The sequence below is a fragment of the Hipposideros armiger genome, unplaced genomic scaffold, assembly GCF_001890085.2.
Source record: "Hipposideros armiger isolate ML-2016 unplaced genomic scaffold, ASM189008v1 scaffold_55, whole genome shotgun sequence".
Classification (NCBI taxonomy): Eukaryota; Metazoa; Chordata; class Mammalia; order Chiroptera; family Hipposideridae; genus Hipposideros; species Hipposideros armiger.
Genome location: NW_017731405.1, coordinates 1,596,622 through 1,606,373, shown reverse-complemented (window position 1 = coordinate 1,606,373; position 9,752 = coordinate 1,596,622). Strand labels below are relative to the sequence as shown.

At 37.8% G+C, this 9,752-nt stretch overlaps 1 protein-coding gene across 1 annotated transcript in view; it reads left to right on the top strand.

Annotated features, from left to right (window-relative positions):
- SCAMP1 (secretory carrier membrane protein 1) overlaps positions 1-9,752 on the top strand; it is a 104,480-nt gene that overhangs the window by 34,491 nt on the left and 60,237 nt on the right. Inside the window, exon 2 of the mRNA XM_019641039.1 lies at positions 1,674-1,751. Within this exon, the coding sequence (XP_019496584.1) occupies positions 1,674-1,751 (78 nt within the window). The remainder of the gene's footprint in view (positions 1-1,673; positions 1,752-9,752) is intronic.

Below are 9,752 nucleotides of genomic sequence, written 5' to 3'. Positions count from 1 at the left end.
GCTCACGCTGGCTGCAGGCCACACACCGTAGCTCATGGCAACCCACTGCAGCAGGGGCTGCAGACTAAGCTGTCGCTGGGGACTCACAGCAGCCCATCTCCAGGTTGAGCTGTTGTTCAGCATCTTAGCTGTGGAGGGCAGTGTCACTGGCCCTCATTTGTGGGATCCGAACCAGGGCCCTCTGGCGTCCCAAGCCAGTTCTTAACCATCACGCCACTCGGCCGGCCCTAATTCTGTTTTCTTAATTGTCCTCCTGAGGTACACATCCCTTCATGATAATCTTCCTGCTCCTCACATTTTTAGTAAGCTTGGGAGATGAGCCCTGGGAAGTAGAGTGATTTCATTCCCTCCTTCCCATTTTATTGTTGAGCAAACTGAAAGCCTGTATTTTTTGTGTGTGCTGTACTTTTAATTTATTCTTACTACTTTTTGCCGAGTTCGAGGTTCTTTATGCAGTAGCTTGTTTCATATGGTTAAGGTAGAAGGATCTGGCAAGGTGAGGGTCGTTATGAGGAAGTTGATGAGGCTGGAATGGTAGGCAGGTGCTAGGCTGGTCAGAGCCTTGCATCTCATTTTGAAGAATTTGTATTTTATCTTATAGTTATTGGAGAGCCTCTAAAATATCTGAAATGAATGAGAGACACGTGAGAGGAGGAAGGGAATGACAAGATTAGCTATTCATTTTGGAAAGGTAACTTGCATGACTGTGTTGGGGAAGATGGATTGGAGAAGGTACTGTATAGACGAGAGAGCAGTGGTCCCCAGACTAGTAGCAGCATCGCCTGGGAACTTGTTAGAAATACGGATTTTCAGGCCTTACCCCAGACCTGTTGAATCAGAAACACTGGGCGTGGGATGCAGCAATCTGCTTTATTTGACTCTGTTGCATGCCAAAGTTTGAAACTAAGGCTGTGAAGACTAGTGAGGGTACATTACAGTTTGCAAAAGCTTTTCACATTGTTCATATAGTTAATTTTGTTGAGATGTTCATTATATTTGTGTTTTATATTCACAATCAAAGAAATAGAATGATTATCTAGGGTTTTGTGATTTAGTTATTTATATGAAGGCCTAATATTAAAACTTTTGAAAAGCTAGGATAGTGTGGTAATATACTTGGGAAAGGGGAGACAGGCCAGGATCATGTGGGAAAATAAACTACAGTCAGTGGAAATACTGGAGTAGAATAAAACAAGTAAGAGTTACTTAATCTTGAATGCTCTAGTTGTTGCCTGTACACAACATTGATTTGTAATGTGGTACTTAAATCTGCAGTAGGGAAAACTGATTGAAGATATAAAAAAGAGGAACATAAACTTTTTGTGGAGCCCAAAGGAAAAGATAGTGGGTTTACCTAAGATTTGTTAAGATGCTCTTGTGCAATCAGTTCCACAGCTATTAAGAGGTGGTCTACTTTCTCTACTTTCAGTCTTTATATAGCTGCTGATTTGCATCTAACCCAGTTTTCATTTGTTTTTCTTTAAGGGTGTGAGGGCTGTGGGTTTAAATTTCAATTTCGTTGGAATGGGACTGAGTAAATATGATAATCTTTATTTTCCTCTGTTAGTTTTGTTGGGTGACCAAATGTACAGATAAAGCAAATACTTTATAAATATTAAAATTGTGTCTTAAAGGATAAGTAATCTTTTTTTCTCCTTTGAATTTTATTCCAGGACCCATCAGTCACACAAGTGACAAGAAATGTTCCACCAGGACTTGATGAATATAATCCATTCTCGGATTCTAGAACAGTAAGACTATTCTTAATTCAACTACTTTTAATGTTAAAATGAAATTAAATAGGAATCCTATATCTGTTATGGTTTCTTTTTAGTTGATTGGTTAAACTTACATAAAACAAGCTATTAATATTTTATTTAGAATTTAGCAAGTTAATTTTTATTTTTTTAAACAGACTATGAGTAGTAATTGAAAATTACCTTGATTGTTCTAGGGAAATACTGCAAATTTTCTTTTATGTTCTACAAATTAAATTGCTAATAATCCCTCTAACATGTAAATCTTACTGCAGTATTTTAAATAGGAGAGGGAAATGTTGTTAGGTATGCATGTTGTCTTCATGGTAATGTGGGGTAATGAGAGGAGACCTGTGTATGGAATATTTGTATGATTGGCGTTTGAACTAGGTTACTCTGAATAGTAGACTAGGACGTCTGGAACTTGACCTGGCCTAGAAACATTTTGTTTCCTTCAAAATTTAGTCTTGATTTATAAAATATAGGAGTATGAGGAAAACAATTTTTGTAGAACAGGGTTTCTCTACCCTGGATGAATATTAGAAGCACCAATGGAGCTTTATTACACTATCCATTAGGATCCTAATCTCTTATAGTTAGAGTACTGTTTTGTTTTGTTGGTTTTTGTTTTATCCCTTTTGATGATTTCATTTTGAATCAGTTTGAGAACTATTGAGGTAGGTTCTGTTGATTAATTCTCCCTCAAAATTTCTCGGGCAAATAATTTTGTCTCCTGTGTTTGAGTCTTTATTTTAAATATCATACTCATGAGGTCACTCATTTTAAGCATAGTTGACTTTTGAAATGTCATCCTCTTAAAGATACTAAACTTCTTCAGTTGTATGCTTGGATGTACAATATCAGTATAATAATCCTTACTTGATCACCTCTTCCTGATGGACTCATATGTTTTCCATAGTCTAGAAAATAATGTAAAAAGATGTAGTTTTCACTTGGAAATTTCTTCAAGATATATTATATTAACTTTTAATTTTTTCAGAAGAGCTTTGTACAAAGTAAAAGCATTAAATTAAGAATGAACTTTTAAATTTCACTTTGTTATTTCAAAGCCCTTATTTAACACTCTTTGCTGTATGTAGCAACTGCAACCCAGGCTGAGAATAACTAAAGTGTTTATTGAGCAAGTAAATTTCAGATTGAACCATGTGGAATGGCCAATAAGCGGAACAGTTTTGACATGTAAAAATGGCAATGTCATCTGGGGGCAGAGATGGCAACAAGACTTTTTAAAGTTTGCTGGTAAAGAATAAAATAGTTTTCGTATAATTTTTTAGAAGATTTTACTAGCAAGAAATACGTTGAACCTTTTGACGGTAGCAGCTTTAGCTTTTTCTTATCCTGATAGTATTCTTCATCAAGTTGTCTACCTTGTACCATGTGCTTTACCTATATTATCTTACTGAATTCGATACCAACATTCAAAATGGGTACTTTTTATTCTCATTTTACTGATAGAGAATTTGAGACAAAGGTCATCCAGCTTGTAAGTGGCAGAACTGGTTTACTACCTCATCTGTTTTCTGTAAGATTTTTGCCTTTTTCATTTGCTAGTGCTATTTTTAGAGATAGAGGCCTAAGTTAATAGAGGGTATAGTCCTGGTATATGAAAAATTTCTCACCTAATTGAGATTTTTAAAAAATTACATAAGGTATATCCAGGAAAAATAAAATGTAAAATGTAAATTGTGGTTCTAAATGAGACCTTACAGTCAAGGAAAAGATTTCCGAAAGTAGTCTTAAGTAGGTAGGTAGGCAATAAATGATGACAAGTCACTTTACAATGAAACACTGATACAGCGTCAGAACCAGGAAAATTGTTATGAGAGTACTTAGCATTTTCCATGCAGTTTTTATATGACAAACAAAACTGAAATAATAAAATTAAAAAGTCCTTTGTTATATGCACGGTTTGAGAAATTTGTCTTGTTTTAAATGACTGTGACTGTTTTCCAAAACAGATTAGATGTACTTGGATATTGATTTAAGTGATATCTTAGAACTTGGTCCAAATATTATTTTAGTTGATTGGTGGTATTCATATTTGTCTTAGAAAAATATTTGTGAAAATGAAGCTTTTGTCTTGTTGCATAAGGGTGTGATGAGCTACTTGAGGTCAAGTAGGAAGAGCTGTCAGCAGAGTAGTGTACATATATATAGCCTTGCGAAGATGTAGGAAGTTCCTGTTGTTCTTTTTTTCTTTTTTAAATTAGGGTCCCTTTTATATTTAGTTTTGTTTGAATCGACATTTCAGGGCATTTAAGGAAGACAACAATTAAATATTTCAATAATTTAGTAATTTACATTTTAATTCACTCTATATTATAAACTCAGAAAAAGGAATTGTCACAAGACACCTTGTAATATAGACTAAGTCTGTTAGTAGTATAATGGAAGGCTATTGAGCACTTAAAATGTGCGTCTGAATTGAGATGTGCTATAAAAATGGAGGGTAGTCTTGAGTTATGAAATAATGTTTTGTTTGAACTCAAAATGCATTTTCCCACTGAAATTATGTCAAGCATGGTAGGTAGGTTCCCTGTCCTACCCTCTAAAATTTAGTGCATAAGTTACTAGAATTAGTTCATCTTTGATAATTGGTATGTATTTATGGATAATGTTTCCCTTTTAAATTAATTACAGTTGAAAATACCTATTGCAGTTTGATTTTCACTAGTTTCAGCTGTGAGTGATGGCATTCACGGCTTCAGACAGGATTTCTTCTGGTGGGTATTCAAGTAGAGGGATAGAGATATCTATGTGTGTGGGGGAAGTGTGGCACTGATGATATAAATCATTAGTGACATTTCTCAACCTTAATTTACTGTCATATGTTTTTCTTCAGAGATAGGCTGCCTGGTTCCTTTTCTATTCTGCTAGTTGTTGCCATGTATGATTTATGTCATATATACAGAAAAACCATTTTTGTTATATGTACAGTAAGATCTGTACCTTCTGGCAGAAAGAAGAACCAAGCAAAGACAATTCCAAGTACTAGTTTGCCTGTGTGGTCATTTCTGACCATATCAGACATAAATAAGTGATTTATATAAGTAAGAACTGCCTCTAAGATAATTCAGGACATGAGAGTTGTAAGACCTGGATTCTAATCTAGGCCCTGCCACTAATTATTTGGTATCTTTGGGCAAACCACCTAACCTCTTTGGGTATTTTTTTTTTAATGTGTAACAATAGAGGCAGAGAGGAAAATGTTGAAGGAAATAATTTCAAATATCAGTTTCTCTTTTGAAAATGATTAAAACTTTTAGCTCCAGGAATTGACTGGATTATAATTGTATTTAGTAGTTTACCTATCTTCAATACTGTGAAAGCATTTTCTGTACTGTAATACCTATCTTTATTTTTTCTTGCTGTGTATTTCTTTTTTATCTTTTCTCCTTTGCTTCTTACTGTCGTGTCTTTCTTGGAGCTCATTATCTGTCCTTTCTGAAATGAATCTTCTTAGTTTCTAGTCTCAATTCATGGTAACTGTTCCCTCTGTCCTCTTAGTTTCATTGGCTATAAATACCAGAGTCCTATTTGGCTCAAACAACTTCCTATTTTTACATCTAATCAGTTGCCACATCCTATCACATATACATCTAGGAGATATTACCTGTCTGTCCTTTTCATTCCTGCTAACCTGTTCTAATCCAGGTACTCCTTTGAAATAATACAATGGCTTATTTACTTACCTTTTTTGCACTGTGACTAGAATTATTTTTCTAAAGCACAGGTCAGATGAGGTCAGCTCTCCTTAGACATGTAGACATTGATTATGCATTGCTTACTTAGTAGTGGGACATATAGAACCCTTCATGATTTGACCTCAGACTTTTTACTTTAATTTTTTAATAGACTTTATTTTTTAGAGCAGTTTTATGTTTACAGAAAAATTGAGTAGAAACTACAAGGTGTGATAAAAACTATGGTGAATATTGTAAAAAATTTATTATAGTAAAAGACATGTTGCCATTAATCCCCCTCAAAATACTCCCCCTCTCTTCAAACACACTTATCCCTTCATTCTTGCCACTTTCTGAAGCAGCTGTGGAAGTCCTATTTCATCAGTGTTTTTAGTTGCTCTGTTGTGGCTGCCTCAATGTCCTGAATTGATTCAAAACGTTTACCTTATTTTGACTTTGGGGAAGAGCCAAAAGTCGCACGATGCCAGATCCTGTGAATAAGGTAGATGAGGACACACCATAATGTTTGTACCAGAAGTGATGTGTGACACAAGAGCGTTGTCATGATGGAGGATGAAACCCTTTGCCCATTTCATGTTAATATGCTATTTGTGATCCATGATTTATGGCACACTTTAAAACACACCTCCTCTCAACTGTAGCTCACACCCGACTGACCGAACAAGTTGAAACTTGTCACACACTGTTACTAAGATTCGATGCACTGCTTCCCATATTGAAGAGCCCTGCCTTTCCGTTGGATGGCAGTCAGCAGCAGCATTCACTGTATTCTTTGATCACACCTTGTACTTCCCGCTAGATTATCTTTTTAGTCTTATCCTCTAATGTGCTATTTGCTCTAGCTGAAGTCATCTACTGACTTAACACCCAACTCTATTGAGACTACCTCCCCTAGGCCTTTTATCAGTCATTGAATGGCGTCAAGAGAAACTGTGTGTGGTCATAGTACCTGGCTTCCCTAGGTTATCCTCACCACCTTCACCTGGGTCAAGATGAACCTCTCATATTAGATGTATTAATTTTCTATTGCTGTGTAACAAATTACTACAACCGTTGCATGTTGAAAAATAAAGAAAACATTATTTCACAGTTTCTATGGATCAGGTGTCTGGGCACAGCTTAACTGGGTCATTTGTTTAGGGTTTCACAAGGCTGTGATCAAGGTGTTATCTGGGCTGCATTCTCATCTAGAGGCTTGACTGGGGCAGATTCTGTTTCCAAGCTCATTCAGGTTGTCGACAGAATTAATATTCTTGGGATTGTATGACTGAGGGCCCTGGCTTTTTGCTGGTTTTCAGTTGGAGACTACCCTCAGGCCATAGAAGCCATCCACAGTTCCTAGAGGCCGCATACTTCCTTACTATGTGGTTTTCTCTAACATGGCCACTTATTTCATCAAGTCTGCAGAATGTCTCTCACTCTAGTCTGCTAAGATGAAGTCTTATATAGTGTAGCATAATCAAGGGAATGACATCCCATCACTTATACCATATTTTGTTGATTAGAAACATGTCACCTGGGCTGGCCGAGTGGCGCGTTGGTTAAGAACTGGCTTGGGATGCCAGAGGGCTCCGGTTCGGATCCCACATATGAGGGCCAGTGACACTGCCCTCCACAGCTAAGATGCTGAACAACAGCTCAACCTGGAGCTGGGCTGCCATGAGTTGCCGGCGACAGTGTAGGCTGCATCCCCTGCTGCATTGTTGCCATGGGCTACCATGTGTAGCCAGCAGCCAGCGTGAGCAGCTAGCAGCCACTGTGAGCGGCCATCCAGAAGCCGACGACTGATGTGCCTCACCTGGGAAGAGCGCAATGATGGTGCCAACTTGGGCCAGTGACGCAACATCCTCCACAACTAGACTGAAGAACAAAACGGCAGCAACTTGTCTGTTCCCCTTCCCCCAATTCCCCAGCACTGTTCCCATCCCCCAGTTCCCCAATACAAATCTTAAAAAAAAAAAAGAAAAGAAAGAAGCATGTCACCGGCCTGCATGCACTTGAGAGGGTATTTTGTAGGACATGCATACCAGGAGGGGGAGAATCATTGAAGTTCATCTTAGGGTCTGGACATCACACTGGAATAAGATGGCACATTAGGATTAAGAATGCGTTACTCCATGTGTCTTCACACCCATTCAAAAGGGTCAAAGAGGAGCTCTCAGATGACCTATCTCTTCCTACCCTCAACACATGTCTGGTCTAAGTTTATCGGGACTAATCTCATTATGCCCTTCATTTCTGTTTATGTCAGTCTCTATAAGAAGCCTCAGAAGCCAGGGTACTTCTGATCTCCTGGATTTTAATCCTCATGATGGTCTGCACATTCCTTATTTTGTGGCTTTCTTTTTCCTTAAAGGTGGGGTAGTTATTTGTTTCTTAACTGCTGCTTCCAGACATTCTTCTTCCTCTTTGTCTAAAAAAATTTCCACCTTTGACTTCCATGTCATTAGATTATATTTGGGTACCACCACTCTTGGTGGCTGTGATCTCTGAATTCCTCATTTCTCTTTTTAAAAATTTATTAATTTCGGTTCTTGGTTCACCATTACTCTAACACTATTCCTATTTTGAATACTTAGTGGTGGTCTTTCCAGCATCCTGCCTCTTAGTGCCTTATTTTTTTCATTGATTTTTGCCTTCCATGTTATCACAAGTCAGTCATTCCTATCATCATATCCTAGACTTATAGTCACTTACTTAACTCTTCCATAATCTTAATTTCATGTATCTTTTTAGTCATTCCTCTAGTTTCTCAATTTCAACACATCTTTAAGCTCCACCAGGACTCCTGATTTATTGATCCTACTATGCCACTGCCCTCTATCTACCTCTAAGCTTAAATTCCACATGCACGCTCAATTCCCTTGTCTTCCCCTCTCCCCCTAGCTTTCACATAATCCCTTGGCTAAACCCAAGTCCTGGTTAAATACATCTCTGTCTATCTCTGCCTATACCATAGCAGCTAAATGTAGCTGGAGAAACCATGCTGACGGGTTTCACTTTCAGTTCATGGTCAGTTCTGAACTGTACTGAATATTCTTGTCATTTAATTATCCACTCTTCTTCCTCTGTCCTCATCTTTAAAACCTCTTCCCCTATCCCCACTCTCAGCTGATGACCGTTCTTATTTCACTGAGAAAATTAAAGCTATCAGTAGAGAACATCCACAGACTCTCACCACCACATCCACCTATCTATCAGCATTTATATCCATATACTTTGCTTTCTTGCCTGTTAATTATATGAACTATCTGTGCTTGTATGTAAAGCCATTCTGTCTAGTTTTTCACTAGATTCTGTACCCTCTCACCTTAAGAACTTTATTAAATTGCCCTCTCCTACATCATTAGTTTTTTTTCTACAGGATCATTTGAATCATAGAAAACATGTTTTCTCCCATCTAAGAAAAAAAAATCCCAAAAATTTATTTATGTATTTTAACAGCTTTATTGAGATATAATTAATGTACCATACACTCATTTAAAGTGTGCAATTCAGTGTTTTTAGTGTAGTCAGAGTTTCACAGTCATTACTAAATTCTAATTTTAGAATATTTTTGTTCCTCCTGCTTCCAAAAGAAACTCTGCACCCTTTAGCAGTCACTTCACATTCCGTTCACCCCCCCACATCCCCTCCAGTCCTAGGCAACTATTAATTTACTTTTTCTTGGTAGATTTGCCTATTTTGGAAATTTATAATAAGACCACCATATAATATGTGGTCTTTTGTGACTGCTTTCTTTCACTTTAACATGTTTTCAAGGTTCAACTATGTGTGGCATGTATCAGTACTTCACCCCTTTTTATTGATTTTTATATCATTTATCCATTCATCAGATGATGGGCATTTATATTGTTTCCAATTTTTGGCTGCTATGATCATTTGTGTACTATTTTTTGTATGTGGATGTATGTTTTCATTTCTCTGGGGCATATACCTAGGAGTGGAATTGCAGGGTCATATGGTAACTCCTATGTTTTATTTTTTTAAAGATTTTTATTGGGGAATTGGGGGATGGGAACAGTGCTGAGAAATTGGGGGAAGGGGAACAGACAAGTTGCTCTCCTTCTGTTCTTCAGTCTAGTTGTAGAGGACGTTGCTTCACTGGCCCAAGTTGACACCATCATTGCGCTTTTCCCGGGCGAGGCAGATCAGTCGCCGGCTTCTGGACGGCTGCTCACTGCAGCTGCTGGCCACTCACGCTGGCTGCTGGCTACACACGGTAGCCCATGGCAACCCACTGCCACAGGGGCTGCAGCCTACGCCGTCG